The sequence below is a fragment of the Salvelinus fontinalis genome, unplaced genomic scaffold (genome assembly GCF_029448725.1).
Source record: "Salvelinus fontinalis isolate EN_2023a unplaced genomic scaffold, ASM2944872v1 scaffold_0090, whole genome shotgun sequence".
Classification (NCBI taxonomy): Eukaryota; Metazoa; Chordata; class Actinopteri; order Salmoniformes; family Salmonidae; genus Salvelinus; species Salvelinus fontinalis.
In genome coordinates, this window is record NW_026600299.1 from 1 (window position 1) to 20003 (window position 20003).

General features: G+C 44.8%; 1 protein-coding gene and 1 long non-coding RNA gene across 2 annotated transcripts in view; both read left to right on the forward strand.

The window, feature by feature from the left end:
* Positions 1-462: 462 nt before the first annotated feature.
* Positions 463-5014, forward strand: LOC129843033 (uncharacterized). The gene is made up of 3 exons (XR_008757780.1): positions 463-598; positions 1030-1128; positions 1359-5014. It is a non-coding gene; the product is annotated as an uncharacterized LOC129843033 (long non-coding RNA).
* A 1728-nt stretch (positions 5015-6742) lies between these two features.
* LOC129843036 (slit homolog 1 protein-like) overlaps positions 6743-20003 on the forward strand; it is a 123162-nt gene continuing 109901 nt past the window's right edge. The window contains exon 1 of the mRNA XM_055911764.1: positions 6743-7505. Within this exon, the coding sequence (XP_055767739.1) occupies positions 7270-7505 (236 nt within the window). The 5' untranslated portion in view covers positions 6743-7269. The remainder of the gene's footprint in view (positions 7506-20003) is intronic.

Genomic DNA, 20003 nt, shown 5'->3' on the forward strand with positions numbered 1-20003 from the left:
CAAGGTGTGTGTCATTGTGTTTATGTGTATTTGACTTGTAATTGTAATATCCAATCAATACATTTGTTGATGTATTTTGTAAATGTGTTACTTTGTATCCAATTTGAACTTAGTAAGTTGTAGTCACCATCTGCTACAACTGTTCTGTCTGTTGGATATGATGTCATCTTAGTATGTTGTAGTCACCATCTGCTACAACTGTTCTGTCTGTTGGATATGATGTCATCTTAGTATGTTGTAGTCACCATCTGCTACAACTGTTCTGTCTGTTGGATATGAGGATCTTTAAGGACAATTCCTCCCCTTTTCCACCTCCTATTCATTATGCCAAGCACCATACCAGTGAAAACGGGCATTTCTACGTTCTATAGATTAAAAAGTTATCTATGACATTATCAAAAAAATATTTCCTGGTAAAGTGGAGGTTAAATAACTGTTGTGTCAACTGTCCTACCCTCCTGATCAAATTAACCAATGAAAACAGAGGAAACATAAGGGGGACCAACAGGCGTTGGAGAGGAGGGGCAGACACATCTCCCCGGAGATGGTTGCTGCGGCGATGGGACGGCTGGGAAAGGAGAACGTTGTCCTGCAGTCGGTGAGCAACATTGACACACAAGGAGACCACACAAACACACAAGGAGACCACACAACACACAAGGAGACCACACAAACACACAAGGAGACCACACAACACACAAGGAGACCACACAACACACAAGGAGACCACACAACACACAAGGAGACCACACAACACACAAGGAGACCACACAACACACAAGGAGACCACACAAGGAGACCACACAACACACAAGGAGACCACACAACATACAAGGAGACCACACAACACACAAGGAGACCACACAACATACAAGGAGACCACACAAACACACAAGGAGACCACACAACACACTTCCTTGTCTACAGCTTCCTTGTTTTTTCTAAGTGTGTGTGTGTGTGTGTGTGTGTGTGTGTGTGTGTGTGTGTGTGTGTGTGTGTGTGTGTGTGTGTGTGTGTGTGCGTCTCCAGGTGAACAGTCCGGTGACAGTGAATAATAAGACTCCAGTTAGGGTCAAGGCCTCTGATAGCATGGCCCTCAATAGAGATAGGGGACTCAAACTATCAAAGGTATGTTGCTTTTGGATTGATAACATGGCAATTCCCACTTTTCCTATAGACATTTACATATGTTTTTGCGTATGTTGTATATCTTTCCTGATACACTTCAATGTCGTCATTCAACATTACAATACAGCCACATTTCCACATCTTGTGAGCTTTGTTAACTTAGTCTGTTTTGTCCCGTGTTTCATTCATCTTCTATCTCTTTTTTTCTCCATCTCTCCGTCTCCCTCCAGGACTCTCCATCCATCTCCAGAATGTGTTTCTCTCCCTCCCTAGAAACGTCGATGTAGAGGATTGGTACTAGCAACACTGGACTTGTTTTTTTCTTTTTTTTAACACAAGTAAACTATATTGTAACTTTGTAAATCCGTGACGAATACAACATTAGTCCCCAGACAGACATGGGTTGCATCCCAATAATCTCTTCTTCCTCCTGAAGTGTGCACTTGTTCACTTCCCTCAATGGGTTTGAAAAGAAATGACTGGAAAACCTATATGGAAACTCCTTCTAGCCCATGCCTACACAATCCAAGACTTTTCCATTTTGTGGGGAGTAGTGAATGAGTGCACACTTCAGGGGGAGAGATTATTGGGACGTAACCCAGGAAAGTACAAGACCAACTCAGTGTGGAGGCAGGGACAGAAGGTAGCTTTCTTTGGTTTGTTGGGGTCTGAGTGCCACTCATAACTTGAAACAGGTTTGTTAGACACTTTCACTGTTGTTCACTAGCTGAGCCTACATAGATACTTTTACAGTTGACCACTAGCTGAGCCTACATAGATACTTTTACAGTTGACCAATAGCTAAGCCTACATAGATACTTTTACAGTTGACCAATAGCTAAGCCTACATAGATACTTTTACAGTTGACCAATAGCTAAGCCTACATAGATACTTTTACAGATGACCGCTAGCTGAGCCTACATAGATACTTTTACAGGTGACCGCTAGCTGAGCCTACATAGATACTTTTACAGTTGACCAATAGCTAAGCCTACATAGATACTTTTACAGATGACCGCTAGCTGAGCCTACATAGATACTTTTACAGGTGACCACTAGCTGAGCCTACATAGATACTTTTACAGGTGACCGCTAGCTGAGCCTACATAGAGACTTTTACAGGTGACCGCTAGCTGAGCCTACATAGAGACTTTTACAGGTGACCGCTAGCTGAGCCTACATAGATACTTTTACAGGTGACCGCTAGCTGGGCCTACATAGATACTTTTACAGGTGACCGCTAGCTGAGCGTACATAGATACTTTTACAGGTGACCGCTAGCTGAGCCTACATAGATACTTTTACAGGTGACCGCTAGCTGAGCGTACATAGATACTTTTACAGGTGACCGCTAGCTGAGCCTACATAGATACTTTTACAGGTGACCGCTAGCTGAGCCTACATAGATACTTTTACAGGTGACCGCTAGCTGAGCCTACATAGATACTTTTACAGGTGACCGCTAGCTGAGCCTACATAGATACTTTTACAGGTGACCGCTAGCTGAGCCTACATAGATACTTTTACAGGTGACCGCTAGCTGAGCCTACATAGATACTTTTACAGGTGACCGCTAGCTGAGCCTACATAGATACTTTTACAGGTGACCGCTAGCTGAGCCTACATAGATACTTTTACAGGTGACCGCTAGCTGAGCCTATAATGTACTATATGTAAGTATCTTGTTTGTTTTTTAAAATCTTCTTCTGAATCTGATGCTACTCTGATGCTACTACTCATCTGAAAATGTCCCGTTTAATTTGACTAATATAAGTCCCAATGGTTGCCCTACACACACAGCACACTGATGGGATGATTATATCCCCCTACAAAATGCTGATTAGCACCAGGCACAGTCGTCTGGGGCCTGTTCCAAAAAGCTGGATCAGTGAGTTGGCCAGCAAACTGGCTCAAATTGCTTGAAATTGTTTGTAATGACTCAACAGAAACAACCAATATACAAATGTAGATTATTTTAATCAACCAGGAAACATAAGGCAAAGGCTGTTAATCAAAGTTAGCTGGCTGCTGTATTAAGCCTGCCTTCTGGAATACCCCACAGCTCTTATGGTGTCTAAAGGCCAGTGGGTTTACTGATACTGTCTGTTAGCTGAAATGGCGCCCCCGTTCCATATATAGTGCACTATTGGCCAAAAGTAGTGCACTACACTTTATAGTCGTGCATGTGGTGGTGTTGGAGAGACACTGGCTCAGGGTTTTCTTTAATCTATATCATACAAATACAGGTCAATACATATTGGATGATGATGAACAAATACGAGCTGAACAAACCAGCCTTTCTGTAATGGTATTTGCGTTTGGGAGAGACGTAGGTAGGGCTTCACTTTGGGACGACTATTTAATTTTTATTGTCTGAGATTTGTGTATTAACTGATTGTACACATTGTGGAGTTTAATGTCATATTTCACTTGCCTGGTTTGGCCTTTGAGGTTTGATAGTTAAATGTGATTATAATTTTATAAATTTTTGTTTTTAACTGGAAGTCATGGGTTTTGGGTAGGTATTGGTTGGGACGCTAACGTTGTTGAAAGATTTTCTGGAAGTCTGAGATGGTTTTTTCTTTGTTGGAGAGGGACATTTGTAGTGACGGTGTCAATAGAGGATTCTCTTACAGTACCTTCAGTGTTGCCTGGTCTGATACAAGTCGTCTTTATTGAGCGTGGATTGGGACATTTGATCTGGGTCATGTTCATTGGGAATCAAATAGAACAAGACGGATTCAAACTGGGAGGGACTACCTGGACTTCACTTTCTGTTGCAGAACGTTTTGAAAAGTTTTTGTTGTGTACCCTAATGGACATGACGTTTGTTTTAATGGGGCTGTTTTTAGAGGAAGTGTTAATGGGGAATGTGTGAGAATGGGTTTGTGGTAAGTTTTAAAGAGATGGGTGTGTGTTTTTATACATGAAATGAAAGACACCAGAAGCTTGCTGCTGAGGTTATCAATATGGCTTTGTTTTTTTACTCTTTATTTGATCTGTGCTGGTCAAGTAGCCTACATATTTTACATGTTATTCCACTGCTTTAAAGATAACTTTTGTTATCTTTTCTCTCTGTTACCTGAAGGTTTTCAGCCAATCAAGGCCCAACACATTATTTTGAGTGTCATTTTGAAAAGCTGAAGGGTCATCTGGCCATTAGTGGTTGATACACACTGAGTCTTGCTGGAAACAGTTTTGCTAATGTGCGACCATCTTTGTGATGTGAGTCAGTTCTAGATTACATGATACAACATGTGGGCATTATCTTTTACTCTCCCTTATTATTGTTGTGTTACATGTGTGTCTTGTATGTTGAAAGTCTTTGGTTTTGTCAGCCAGTGTTGACCATGGTCATAAATGTTTACACATCAACTGTACACTACTACTAGTTTTTCAGGTTATTTTTGTTCAGTTTCATTCTGCCCTGTTTATCTGTGAATAACAACAGCATGGGAATGTGTCCCAAATGGCACCCTATTCCCTATATAGTGTACTACTTTAGAACAGGGCCCTATTCCCTATATAGTGCACTACTTTAGACCAGAACCCTATTCCCTATATAGTGTACTACTTTTGAGCTGAGCTCTGTGCCCCGGTCAGAAGTAGTGCACTACATAGGGGGCAATTTGAGATGCAGACATGGAGTTACATTACAGTATACTATGTTTATTTTAGGAGACGTTATCTCACATTGCTGCCTAGATTTACTACCATGCATCTTCCTCTGTTCATATACACCTGTTACCAGTGCCTTTTTATTGTAAGGTCATTTTAGCCTACCTTTACATGTTTAGTTTTTGTTGTGTAAAATGTTTTTTAACTCTGTCAAATAGATGCATTGATTTACTACTGATGCTATGGATTAAAACATAATTTTTTTTACATGTGGAAAGTCTCACTGCAGAACATAAAATGTTACATACACTGCTGCACGTTTCTTAAACATCCACTAGGTGGCATCCCGAGTCATTGAATAAGGACGCTGTGTTGTGCTAAGGCATAGACCAAAACGCGCACACAGGGGGGACCCAGGACCGAGTTTGGGAAATGCTGCTATAGACCACTACATACGTATTGCGTGTATTATGTATGCAGTTGAAATCTAATAGTTTAACCTACATCAGACTCAGCAGAGGTAATGGCAGGTTTGGCTACTCTACTCTTAAATAGACCGTTTTTGAAAGAGTATGAATTATGATTTCACCTGCCCAGCTGTCACGGAAGTTAAGTTTCCATTGCCTTGTCTGTTTAGAAAGCACATACAATTGAAGGAATAATTTAGAGCAGCTTTAGCCTATATTCTTGATGTTTTGTAGGATAGGCCTATCCTGTCCTTGTTTTGGGGTAGGTTAATATCAGAAGCAATTGATATTCCAGGGAACCACCTTATGTATGTAATGATCTCATAAAGGTCTATAATGTAAACATTTGCTGTGATATTCATATTCCTGATGAATTGAATACATTTTTCCGCAGACGCCCCACGCGTATTTGACTACCGCAGGCGCGCGGTGCCATTGATATTGCCATTTTTGTAATTGTTCATTGTAGAAATTGAGCGTTTTTTTTCTTAATTCCAACCTGTCTCTTCGATTCACCGTTAACTCTGCCGAGCGAAGCGGAAACGCAGTAAGATAGAACCTAGCGCACATCAAGGCTCCCTGCGCGCTCTACCTTGCGCCCCTTGGCGTCGCATCTGCTCCTGTTCCAGCGCGCGATCAATTTAGACGCGCCTCTGATGAAATGAAAAGCGACCCACCGGCGTCCCCGCGCACTCAGGAACCTAATTTGTATTAGGCGCTCAAACGGGGGTCCTTCCCGCGCATGTAAACATCGAGGTTCTCGCTTTGTTGTCGGTCTGCGTGCAGTGACTCATTCTATTCATCATGCACAATAGAGCTGCTGTGGCGCGTTTTCACCGTGGCCAGTTTGTATTCGATAAAGTTGACTGTGTTTGTTTATGCGTGTGAGAGGAGAGTAGCCTTGTGAAATCAAACAGACTACAGACCCTGGTAGGAAATGGGGGGGGGGGGACTAACAGAATAGAGAATAGACAATTCCATGGTAGAGTTAAAGACAGAGAATCATAGATGTAATATTGAATTCTAGAGGGGTTTGTATCTGCTAATTATACACACACTAGATTAAAAACCTGTCCCCTCATTTGAATTTCAAAGACTCATGATTATGAATTAAAAGCAGGCTCTTCGTCCAGCAGGGAGCATCCATTGGTGCCAGTCAAAAGAAGCCGACCATTTTCCAATCCTGCAATACAGTAACTAAATACAGTAATACAAAATCATTTCTACAGTTAACTACATGAAACGTTTATCTAAGCCACCACTCCATGGTAGAGGAGAAATACAGATAATTGAGAGAGTAGGGTATCCCCCCTCTACATCCAGGCCCATGCTGCCTCAGGCTGTGTTCCCCCCCAGGGGATGAGACCAAAAGCGGGCAGCACAGGAAGGTAGAGAGGCTACTGTCACTGGAAGTGGCTTTCACTACTACTGCTGCTGCTGCCAGGAGAGGGAATTGATGTGAGGTCACACAGGGTTCTGGGAGGTGTGTGTGTGTGTGTGGTGCGGGGGGGTGTTGTGTGGGAGGAGTCTCTCAGCATTTATTTCTAGAACCTTTTGATGGATGATTGCTGAGAGGGAGGGAGGGTGAGAGTCCTTTTTTCTGGTCGTTCACTGTTCCCTTTTCTACAGGCAGAGAGCACAATGAGTCAATGAAAGCTGAAGGGAAGAGGAGCACTACAGCAGAGAGAGAGAGGGAGAGCGAGAGAGAGCAGAACCAAGAAGACGAGAGGACGAGAGGGAGATAGAAAGAAGGAAAGCTTTTTGGACAGACGTCTAAACCAGATTAGAAAGAGTCTGGTTTTAAAGCCAGGCTGGGATGAAGTATCAGTGACCGTTGATCTGAGGACTAACTACGCTACTTCACCTCTCTCTACAAGGAGGTTTTCTGATCTTCCCTTTTTTATTAGGAACATTTGAACCATTTTCTCCCCTCCACTTGGTCTCTGGTCAGGGGATCTTGCTCGCCGCAGTAACCCAGGTCTCTGGAGCCCTGAGTGGGGTTGAGGTAGAGGAGCCTTGTCTCTGGTTGCTGGTGCTTTGGGGCTGGAGGAGAGGATGGACATGCCAAGGAGATCCATGGCTGGAGCCGGGTCAGGGGGCTGTGGAGCCAGGCTAGACCACGTTGTGGTGGCCCGAGCTGGGCTGTGGCTGCTGCTGTGGGGGTGCCTGCTGGGGGCTGGCGGGGTGGAGGCATGCCCTTCTCTGTGTACCTGTGTGGGAGCCACGGTGGACTGCCACGGCCTGGGGGTCCGGAACATCCCCAAGAATATCCCCAGGAGCACAGAGAGACTGTGAGTACTGGCGGGGTGTGTGTGTTCCTCTGTTTATGAGCGTGTCGTAGTGTGTGTAACAAACTATCAATGTGACTTATTGCCTGTGTGTGTGGGGGTTCCTGTGTGGCACACCATGTCACCATGGTGTATGCCAGTCTGGTTAACTTCAAACACACTCAGCTCAGGGTTTTAACAATACCAGTGCCTTTCCACTTGACCCCTGTCCCTTATATAGTCTGCATCCCAAATTGCACCCTATTCCCTATTTAGTGCACTACTTTTGACCAGACTCTCTACTATAGTCTACAACACCAGTAATATCCAGCTAGAGACTCTCTACTATAGTCTACAACACCAGTAATATCCACCATGTACTGTGCAGTCAGTCAACCTCTTGTGCAGTGGTTCTCCAACCTCTCCTCAGTGGTCCCCAAGTCGTTCCTTGTTTTTTAAATCTATTCCAGAGCCAGCACCGCTGATTCACCGTGTCAACTAATCATCAGACCCTTGACTAGTGAATCAGGGGAGCTAGTTCAGGGCTACAACAGAACTGTGAAACGTCTGAGGGTCCGTGAGGAGACGTTGGAGAACCACTGCCCTAGTGCACTTACTCAATGCCCACTAATCACACTAGCTGAACACAGTCAGTACTTTCTTAGCCACGATAGGGCTCAAACAGGCTCATTCCTCACTCACACTCTGTCTCTCTGTGTCACTCACTCTCTCCCCCTCCTTCTGTGTGTTTGTTTGTCCCTCTTGGTGTGTGTGTGCGGGTCGGGATCTTGGGGAGGCTTAACATCATGTACTGTCTGTCTCAGGTCTGGAGTGCATGTGTGTGAATTATTAATGGTCCCAGGGGGTAGTGTGTGTCTGTGGGTCAGTGAAGCCTCTGAGTGGGTGTTCTAGACACAGTGCCTTATTCCTCTCTCTGTAGAGGAATCACAGCAATGATGATGTCATAGGATGATGACTGTATCCCAGCGGTTCTTCATCCCGTGGGTCACGTTTGAGTTTTTCCGCTAGCAGCACTACACACCTGATTCCACCAATCAAAGGCTTGATGATGAGTTGATTCGTGGAATCAGATGTGTAGTGCTAGGGGAAAACCAAAACAATCTGCCTCCCGTTGTGTCCCGGGACCAGGATTCAGAAACACCGATGTGTTGTTCAGTGATACAGTAGCTGACCTGTGCCAGATACAAACACTTCTGCCTGTCCTCGTCAAGCCATTTATGAAGACCTGACCCACTAGACTACAGTCAGAGGAGGTTGGACTATATGCCGGTGTCACTGTGGTCTCTAAGGGGGTTGGTGATCCAGCTACAACATATCCCCTAATACAGTAGCGCAGTACATCCACGACCGCCATAGTCATGTAGTTGCCTGATAGTTGGCTCAATCTCCAACACAACTGAACCAGGGCTCGTCTAGCAGTGCTGATCAAGGATCAGGTTTCAACTCTTATTCATTATGACCTGAAAAGCCAAACTGATCCCAGATCAGCAGTCTTGTTGTGAGAAATGTTGTGAATACGGGTCAGTCTAGTAGTAGTAGTAGGTCATTACAGGGTGGGGTGTGTTAAACCTCTTGTCTGATAATTAGCGTGTAAAGTGATCTGTGTGTCAGGGAGGTAGATTGGGAACACACACACACACTAACTCACACACTCTCACACACACACACTCTCACACACACACACACACACAGAGTGTGTATTCCCGTGGGGTCCCGGGGCAATAAGAGGGTGATTCATCATGGTAACTCCACCAGTCAAACAATATTCCTCCCCGCTCCCTGGGGCATTGTCAAGGCAACGTTGAAAAATGGCTAACGCCTTGGGCTCCCGGGAACCGTTATTTGAGTGGGGTGGGATGGAGGGAGGGGGGACAATATTGTCCATACCAGCCGGCAATATGCTTCCAACGTTGAACAAAGCAGTGCTGACAACAAAAGGCTGGTTTGATTTGAAATGGGAGCTAAATTGAACCTTATTGTTAGGTTCAAGTGGGGTAGGTATTATAGAGGGTTGGTATTGTGAGGTTCAAGTGGGGTAGATATTATAGAGGGTTGGTATTGTGAGGTTCAAGTGGGGTAGATATTATAGAGGGTTGGTATTGTGAGGTTCAAGTGGGGTAGATATTATAGAGGGTTGGTATTGTGAGGTTCAAGTGGGGTAGATATTATAGAGGGTTGGTATTGTGAGGTTCAAGTGGGGTAGATATTATAGAGGGTTGGTATTGTGAGGTTCAAGTGGGGTAGATATTATAGAGGGTTGGTATTGTGAGGTTCAAGTGGGGTAGATATTATAGAGGGTTGGTATTGTGAGGTTCAAGTGGGGTAGATATTATAGAGGGTTGGTATTGGGAGGTTCAAGTGGGGTAGATATTATAGAGGGTTGGTATTGGGAGGTTCAAGTGGGGTAGATATTATAGAGGGTTGGTATTGTGAGGTTCAAGTGGGGTAGATATTATAGAGGGTTGGTATTGTGAGGTTCAAGTGGGGTAGATATTATAGAGGGTTGGTATTGGGAGGTTCAAGTGGGGTAGATATTATAGAGGGTTGGTATTGTGAGGTTCAAGTGGGGTAGATATTATAGAGGGTTGGTATTGTGAGGTTCAAGTGGGGTAGATATTATAGAGGGTTGGTATTGTGAGGTTCAAGTGGGGTAGATATTATAGAGGGTTGGTATTGGGAGGTTCAAGTGGGGTAGATATTATAGAGGGTTGGTATTGGGAGGTTCAAGTGGGGTAGATATTATAGAGGGTTGGTATTGTTAGGTTCAAGTGGGGTAGATATTATAGAGGGTTGGTATTGTGAGGTTCAAGTGGGGTAGATATTATAGAGGGTTGGTATTGTGAGGTTCAAGTGGGGTAGATATTATAAAGGGTTGGTATTGTTAGGTTCAAGTGGGGTAGATATTATAGAGGGTTGGTATTGTGAGGTTCAAGTGGGGTAGATATTATAGAGGGTTGGTATTGGGAGGTTCAAGTGGGGTAGATATTATAGAGGGTTGGTATTGGGAGGTTCAAGTGGGGTAGATATTATAGAGGGTTGGTATTGGGAGGTTCAAGTGGGGTAGATATTATAAAGGGTTGGTATTGTTAGGTTCAAGTGGGGTAGATATTATAGAGGGTTGGTATTGTGAGGTTCAAGTGGGGTAGATATTATAGAGGGTTGGTATTGTGAGGTTCAAGTGGGGTAGATATTATAGAGGGTTGGTATTGTGAGGTTCAAGTGGGGTAGATATTATAGAGGGTTGGTATTGTGAGGTTCAAGTGGGGTAGATATTATAGAGGGTTGGTATTGGGAGGTTCAAGTGGGGTAGATATTATAGAGGGTTGGTATTGTGAGGTTCAAGTGGGGTAGATATTATAGAGGGTTGGTATTGTAAGGTTCAAGTGGGCTAGATATTATAGAGGGTTGGTATTGTGAGGTTCAAGTGGGGTAGATATTATAGAGGGTTGGTATTGTGAGGTTCAAGTGGGGTAGATATTATAGAGGGTTGGTATTGTGAGGTTCAAGTGGGGTAGATATTATAGAGGGTTGGTATTGTAGTCAGACATGCAAAACAGAATGACACATCTTCTGTCATTTAGAAATAAATCAAACTATTACACACGCATTTATTTGAGAAGAACTTCATTATGTCAGTGTCCTGGCTTTCCCTGACTACTGTAGGGCTTTCCCTGACTACTGTAGGGCTTTCCCTGACTACTGTAGAGCTTTCCCTGACTACTGTAGGGCTTTCCCTGACTACTGTAGGGCTTTCCCTGACTACTGTAGAGCTTTCCCTGACTACTGAGGGCTTTCCCTGACTACTGTGGGACTATCCCAGTGTGTCTACTGTGGGACTATCCCAGTGTGTCTACTGTGGGACTATCCCAGTGTGTCTACTGTGGGACTATCCCAGTGTGTCTACTGTGGGACTATCCCAGTGTGTCTACTGTGGGACTATCCCAGTGTGTCTACTGTGGGACTATCCCAGTGTGTCTACTGTGGGACTATCCCGGTGTGTCTACTGTGGGACTATCCCGGTGTGTCTACTGTGGGACTATCCCGGTGTGTCTACTGTGGGACTATCCCGGTGTGTCTACCGTGGGACTATCCCGGTGTGTCTACCGTGGGACTATCCCGGTGTGTCTACCGTGGGACTATCCCGGTGTGTCTACCGTGGGACTATCCCGGTGTGTCTACCGTGGGACTATCCCGGTGTGTCTACCGTGGGACTATCCCGGTGTGTCTACTGTGGGACTATCCCGGTGTGTCTACTGTGGGACTATCCCAGTGTGTCTACTGTGGGACTATCCCGGTGTGTCTACTGTGGGACTATCCCGGTGTGTCTACTGTGGGACTATCCCGGTGTGTCTACTGTGGGACTATCCCGGTGTGTCTACTGTGGGACTATCCCGGTGTGTCTACCGTGGGACTATCCCGGTGTGTCTACCGTGGGACTATCCCGGTGTGTCTACCGTGTGTCTACCGTGGGACTATCCCGGTGTGTCTACCGTGGGACTATCCCGGTGTGTCTACCGTGGGACTATCCCGGTGTGTCTACCGTGGGACTATCCCGGCGTGTCTACCGTGGGACTATCCCGGTGTGTCTACCGTGTGTCTACCGTGGGACTATCCCGGTGTGTCTACCGTGGGACTATCCCGGTGTGTCTACCGTGGGACTATCCCGGTGTGTCTACCGTGGGACTATCCCGGCGTGTCTACCGTGGGACTGTCCCGGCGTGTCTACCGTGGGACTGTCCCGGCGTGTCTACCGTGGGACTGTCCCGGCGTGTCTACCGTGGGACTGTCCCGGCGTGTCTACCGTGGGACTGTGCCGGCGTGTCTACCGTGGGACTGTGTCGGCGTGTCTACCGTGGGACTGTGCCGGCGTGTCTACCGTGGGACTGTGCCGGCGTGTCTACCGTGGGACTGTGCCGGCGTGTCTACCGTGGGACTGTCCCGGCGTGTCTACCGTGGGACTATCCCGGCGTGTCTACCGTGGGACTATCCCGGCGTGTCTACCGTGGGACTATCCCGGCGTGTCTACCGTGGGACTATCCCGGCGTGTCTACCGTGGGACTATCCCGGCGTGTCTACCGTGGGACTATCCCGGCGTGTCTACTGTGGGACTATCCCGGCGTGTCTACTGTGGGACTATCCCGGCGTGTCTACTGTGGGACTATCCCGGCGTGTCTACTGTGGGACTATCCCGGCGTGTCTACTGTGGGACTTTCCCGGCGTGTCTACTGTGGGACTATCCCGATGTGTCTACTGTGGGACTATCCCATTGTGTCTACTGTAGGTTTTCGGACATTTTCTATAAAGTGGGACCATTTTTCTCTACCTTTTGTTAAGGTCTACAGTATTATTAACAGAGAGTGTCGGCTCTAGCTAATGGAATTTCCTGTAGTGTGTGTCTTGACACCAGCTTGTTGTCATGTCATTAAGAGGTCAAAGGTCATGGACCCCCACTCTGAGGCTGAGACTGGGACTCCTGTTCTGCTCCGCTATGGGAAACTTAAATAAATCCCTCCTGTTTGTGTGTGTTCGGTATCAGAGATGGGGATCTCTGTTCAGCTCCTGGAAGTTTAAACCAAAACAAATCTCTGCAAGGCTTGGAGCCACCGGCGGCGGTCACACACACCAGACGGAAAACACACACTGGAAAACAGAACGGAAAACACACACTGTGTGTGTGTGTGTGTGTGTGTGTGTGTGTGTCTATGTTTCTGTAGTGACTCTGAGATGTCTATGTGTCTTTTATTTATCTGTCTGTGTTATTCTGATGTATAGACACTTGGCTCTCTGTGTGTTCATACATGTGCTTTTGTGTTTTTGAGTTTGGGTGTTCATTTAGGGGCTAGAAGTGATGTTAGTATGTGCTTTTTGGTCTGCTCTGGCTGTTGGCGGAGATGCTAAACAAGTGTGATGGCCGAGGTTAACTATACAGCGGTAACTCTCCTCGCCACATTAGCTTCGCCCTCATGTGGGTGCTAACAAGCTAGCAAGCATGCTAAGTAGTGCTACATATCAACAGCAGCTGTAAGCCAATCCAGTAGGGGGTGGAAGCTATAGTAAGCTTCGATTGGTCACTCGCGCCGCAATATCGCGGAGGAATTGCATAGAATTAAGCTTTCCCTAACTTTAGTCCCACTCCGTTCAGCTCCCTCAACCATGCTTACTTCACCAAACAGTACCCCGCCCACTCTGCTTCTCTCGCTTTCCTTCCATTCAAAATTAATGGCTTCCGATGTTTTCACCGTGTGATGCCGCTGTATAGTCAACCCGGCCAAGAGTGGATTAGCGGTTAGCGCGCGGTGGCGGCTAGCAGGGGGTAAGAGAAATAAAGGGAAATAGATTAGACAGAGATGAGTCGCCGTGGGGGGGCTGATACCTCTGGCTCCACTCCGTCACATGACTTCTTAGACACTCACTCTATCCCTGTGGTGTAAAGTGCTTAAGTAAAATGTACTACTTAAGTCGTTTTTATGGGTATATGTACTTACTTTTACCTTATTACATTCCTAAAGAAAATAATGTACTTTTTACTCCATACATTTTCCCTGACACCCAAAAGTACTTGTTATATTTTTTGTGCTTAGCAGGACAGGAAAATTGTCCAATTTGCACACTTATCAAGAGAACATCCCTGGTCATACCTACTGCTTCTGATCTGACAGACTCATTAAATACAGATGCTTCGTTTGTAAATTATGTCTGAATGTTGGAGTGTGCCTCTGGCTATCCATTAAAAAAAAATAATAATAAAATAGACCCGTCTGGTTTGATTAATATAAGGAATTTGAAATGATTTAGACTTAAACATTTTAGCAATTACATTTAATTTTGATACTTAAGTATATTTAAAACCAAATACTTTTAGACTTTTACTCAAGTTGTATTTTACTGGGTGACTTACTTTTACTTTTTTACTTCTTTTTTTCATTTTCTGTTAAAGTATCTTTACTTTTTTACTCAAGTATGACAGATCTCTATTTCTACTGTCTCTTGTAATCATCGTGTGTGTTTAGTCAGTGTGCTGACAGCAGAATGATTATGCAGCTGCTCCTAAATACACTGGAACTACATGGAGCAGCTGTGACATGTTGCATCTGACACACATCACAGACCATTGAAGGAGAGACAACCACAGAGATGACACATTAACTCAGTTAGTTCATTGTGTTTCTCTTGATGATGGTAATACACATGCACACACACACGCACCCACGCACACACACTGCAGAGGACCCATGTGTGGCCAATCAGTGCAGACAACTCGTTTTAATCCGCTAATCAATCTAGCATCTGGGCGCTCGTGAAACCGGATTTAAAAAATCCATCAGATATTGACTGAATAGTAGCACATTTTACTGGCACGGACAAATAATAGAGCTCAGGGATTTTGGTAGGAATTCAGGTATTCTATTTATTGTCAAATGTATTTGGGGGTTTGTTGTAGAATGCACTTACACTGAACAAAAATGTAAACACAACATGCAACAATTTCAAGGTTCATATTAGGCCCTAATCTATGGATTTCACATCACTGGGAATACAGATATGCATCTGTTGGTCACAGATACCTTAAAAAATGGGTAGGGGCGTGGATCTGAAAACCAGTCAGTATCTGGTGTGACCACCATTTGCCTCAAGCAGCGCGACACATCTCCTTCACATAGGGTTGATCAGGCTGTTGATTGTGGAATGTTGTCCGACTCCTATTCAATGGCTGTGCGAAGTTGTTGGATATTGGCTTGAACTGGAACACTCTGTCATACACGTTCATCCAGAGCATCCCAAACATGCTCAATGGGTGACGTCTGGTATGAAAGCCATGGAAGAACTGGGACATGGTGTATAGATCCTTGCGACATGGGGCCGTGCTTAAACATGAGGTGATGACGGCAGATGAATGGCACGACAATGGGCCTCAGGATCTCATCCCGGTATCTCTGTGAATTCAAATTGCCATCGATAAAATATAATTGTGTTTGTTGTCCGTAGCTTATGCCTGCCCACACCATAACCCCACCGCCACCATGGGACACTGTTCACAATGCTGCATCGAACTGCAGTCGGGTCAAGACCTGGGTGAGGATGACGAGCTTCCCCGAGACAGATTCCAGTCCTCTGTTTTTTGGTAGATTCTTTCCAATGTGTCCAGTAATTATCTTTTAGTTTTCTCATGATTTGGTTGGGTCTAATGGAGTTGCTGTCCTGGGGGTCTGTTTGTGTTTGTGAACAGCGCCCCAGGACCAGCTTGCTTTGGGGACTCTTCTCTAGGTTCATCTCTCTGTAGGTGATGACTTTGTTATGGAAGGTTTGGGAATCACTTCTTTTTAGGTGGTTGCAGAATTTAACAACTTTTTCTGGATTTTTTAATTAGCGGGTATCGGTCTAATTCTTCTCTGCATGCATTATTTGGTGTTTTACGTTGTACACAGGATGTTTTTGCAGAATTCTGCATGCATAGTCTCAATTTGGTGTTTGTCACGTTTTGTGAATTCGTGGTTGGTAAGCGGACCCCAGACCTCACAACCATAAATGGTAATGGGTTCTATAACTGATTCAAGTATTTTTAGCCAGATCCTAATTGGGATGTCGAATTATATGTTCCTTTTGATGGCATAGAAGGCCCTTCTTGCCTTGTCTCTCAGATCGTCTCTCAGATCGTTCACAGCTTTGTGAAAGTTACCCGTGGCGCTGATGTTTAGGCCGAGGTACAGTAGGTATAGTTTTTTTGTGTGCTCTTTGTCTTAATGAGATTTGCTTTCTGGGCCCAGGTCTGACAGAATATGTACAAAAGATCTAGGTGCTGCTGTAGGCCCTCCTTGGTTGGGATCAGAAGCACCAGATCATCAGCAAACGGTAGACATTTGACTTCAGATTCTAATAGGGTGAGGACGGATGCTGCAGACTGTTCTAGTGTCTTCGACAATTTGTTGATAGATACAGTTGAAGTCGAAAGTTTACATACACTTAGGTTAGAGTCATTAAAACTTGTTTTTCAACCACTCCACAAATTTCTTGTTAACTATAGTTTTGGCAAGTCGGTTAGGGCATCTACTTTGTGCATGACACAAGTCATTTTTCCAACAATTCTTTACAGACAGATTATTTCACTTATATTTTACTGTATCACAATTCCAGCGGGTCAGAAGTTTACATATACTAAGTTGACTGTGCCTTTAAACAGCTTGGAAAATTCCAGAAAATATTGTCATGGCTTTAAAAGCTTCTGATCAGCTAATTGATATCATTTGAGTCAATTGGAGGTGTACCTGTGGATGTATTTCAAGGCCTACCTTCAAACTCAGTGCCTCTTTGCTTGACATCATGGGAAAATCAAATGAAATCAGCCAAGACCTCAGAAACAAAATTGTATGCCTTCACAAGTCTGGTTCATCCTTTGGAGCAATTTCCAAACACCTGAAGGTACCACGTTCATCTGCACAAACAATAGTATGCAAGTACTGTATAAACACCATGGGACCAAACTGCCTTCATACCGCTCAGGAAGGAGATGCATCCTGTCTCCTAGAGATGAACGTACTTTGTGCAAAAAGTGCAAATCAATCCCAGAACAACAGCAAAGAACCTTGTGAAGATGGAGGAAACATGTACAATAGTATCTATAACCACAGTAAAATGAGTCCTATATCGACATAACCTGAAAGGCCGCTCAGCAAGGAAGAAGCCACTGCTCCAACACCGCCATAAAAATAGCCAGACTACGGTTTGCAACTGCACATCAGGACAAAGATCTTACTTTTTGGAGAAATGTTCTCTGGTCTGATGAAACAAAAATAGAACTGTTTGGCCATAATGAACATCGTTATGTTTGGAGGAAAAAGGGGCCAGGCTTGCAAGCCGAAGAATACCATCCCAGCCGTCAAGCACGGAGGTGGCAGCATCATGTTGTGGGGGTGCTTTGCTGCAGGAGGGACTGGTGCACTTCACAAAATAGATGGCTTCATGAGGTAGGAAAATTATATGTATATTTATGCAACATCTCAAGACATCAGACAGGAAGTTGAACCTTGGTCGCAAATGTGTCTTCCAAATGGACAATGACCCCAATCATACTTCCAAAGTGGTGGCAAAATGGCTTAAGGACAACAAAGTCAAGGTATTGGAGTGGCCATCACAAAGCCCCTGACCTCAATCCTATAGAAAATTTGTGTGCAGAACTGAAAAAGCGTGTGCGAACAAGGAGGCCTACAAACCTGACTCAGTTACACCAGCTCTGTCAGGAGAAATGGGCCAAAATTCACCCAACTTATTGTGGGAAGCTTGTGGAAGGCTACCTGAAACGTTTGACCCAAGTTAAACAATTTAAAGGCAATGCTACCAAATACTAATTGAGTGTATGTAAACATCTGACCCACTGAGAATGTGATGAAAGAAACAAAAGCTGAAAGAAATAATTCTCTCTACTATTATTCTGACATTTCATGTTCTTAAAATAAAGTGGTGATCCTAACTTTTTTACTCTGATTAGATGTGAGGAATTGTTAAAAACTGAGTTTAAATGTATTTGGCTAAGGTGTATGTAAACTTCTAACTTCAACTGTATGTGGTGCTCAAGCTGCATCCCTGTCTCACCCCACGGCCCTGTGGAAAGAAATGTTTTTTTTTTTTTGTCAATTTGAACTTCACATTTTGTTGTTTGTGTACAGTGATTTTATAATGCCATATGTCTCTCTCCATCTCTCTCTCTCTGTTTCTCTCTCTTCTCTCTCTCTCTCTCTCTCTGTTTCTCTCTCTCTCTCTCTCTCTCTCTCTCTCTCTGTTTCTCTGTCTCTCTCTCTCTCTGTTTCTCTGTCTCTCTCTCTCTCTCTCTCTCTGTTTCTCTCTCTCTCTCTCTCTCTCTGTTTTTCTGTTTCTCTCTATCTCTCTCTCTGTGTTTCTCTCTGTGTTTCTCTCTCTGTTTCTCTCTCTGTTTCGCTCTCTCGCTCTCTCGCTCTCTGGCTCTCTCTCTCTCTCTTTTCATCGGTCTATCTCTCTCTCTGTTTCTCTCTCTGTTTCTCTCTCTCTGTTTCTCTCTCTGTTTCTCTCTCTGTTTCTCTCTCTCTGTTTCTCTCTCTCTGTTTCTCTCTCTCTGTTTCTCTGTTTCTCTCTCTGTTTCTCTGTTTCTCTCTCTCTCTCTCTCTCTCTCTCTCTCTCTCTCTCTCTCTCTCTCTCTCTCTCTCTCTGTTTCTCTCTCTCTCTCTCTCTCTCTCTCTCTCTCTCTCTCTCTCTCTGTTTCTCTCTCTCTCTCTCTGTTTCTCTCTCTCTCTCTCTGTTTCTCTCTCTCTCTCTCTGTTTCTCTCTGTTTCTTTGTTTCTCTCCGTTTCTCTCTCTGTTTCGCTCTCTCGCTCTCTCGCTCTCTGGCTCTCTCTATCTCTCTCTTTTCATCGGTCTATCTCTCTCTCTCTCTTTTCATCGGTCTATCTCTCTCTCTCTCTTTTCATCGGTCTATCTCTCTCTCTCTGTGGCCTTTCCTTTCATAGGCCAGCTAATAAGGGGGAACTTGAGTGGAACTTGTGCTGCTTGACTGCCCACTGAAGCTGCTATTGCGGAGCAATTTGGTGTGTGTGTGTGAGGGAGAGAGAGTGTGCAGGTGGCTGGAAGGATGAATGTGTCAGTGTGTGTACTGTGTGTGTTGCCCTGTGTAAGACGCGTTCTGCTGTAACAAGCCTTTGCCTGGTGGAGTGTCTCTCTACTTCAGGCTTCCCTGACCCCTGACCTCTCCATGCTCCACAAAACCCAATTATCCACACCTCATCAGCACACAAGGTGTGTGTGTGTGTGTGTGTGTGTGTTCATCTCCCCCTCCTATCCTTCATCTCTCGTTCTCTCTCTCGACGTCATTAGGACCTACTCGCTCTCGCTCTCTTTCTGTTCACGACCCTGTTAGCTAAGACTCTTCTCCAAGCTTATGTTCCAGTCACGTAAACCTGCCAAACCACAGCAGTGATTTCAGTTGTAAATACAGCCTCCTTGTTTGTAACAGGGACACAATTACAAGTGTCTCTTCTTAGGGATGATGTAGGAGTTGCTCTCTGAAACACTAGGAAGAGAACATTGTGTGTGTACATGTACAGTATATAGGTCAAACACAACCTTCTTCTGGTGCCTAGGTCCACTCACTGTCAGAGCAATTTCACACACATCACGAGAGGGATTATAGACCCCCTGTAATTCCACATCTCTCTCTCTTTCTCTCAAACCGTTCATCATTTCTCTCACTGCTCCATGGGTGAAGTCTGGGTCAAGATCACACACCGAAACCACTGTGTGTGTCTCTCTCTCTCTCTCTCTCTCTCACACACACACACACACACACACACACACACACACACACACACACACACACACACACACACACACACACACACACACACACACACACACACACACACACACACACACACACACACACACGTACGTTATACTGCTCTTTGGGACAGACAAGGTCATCCTCTACCTCACTCTTTACTGTAGTACAGCAACCTGATACCCCACACACACCGTCTG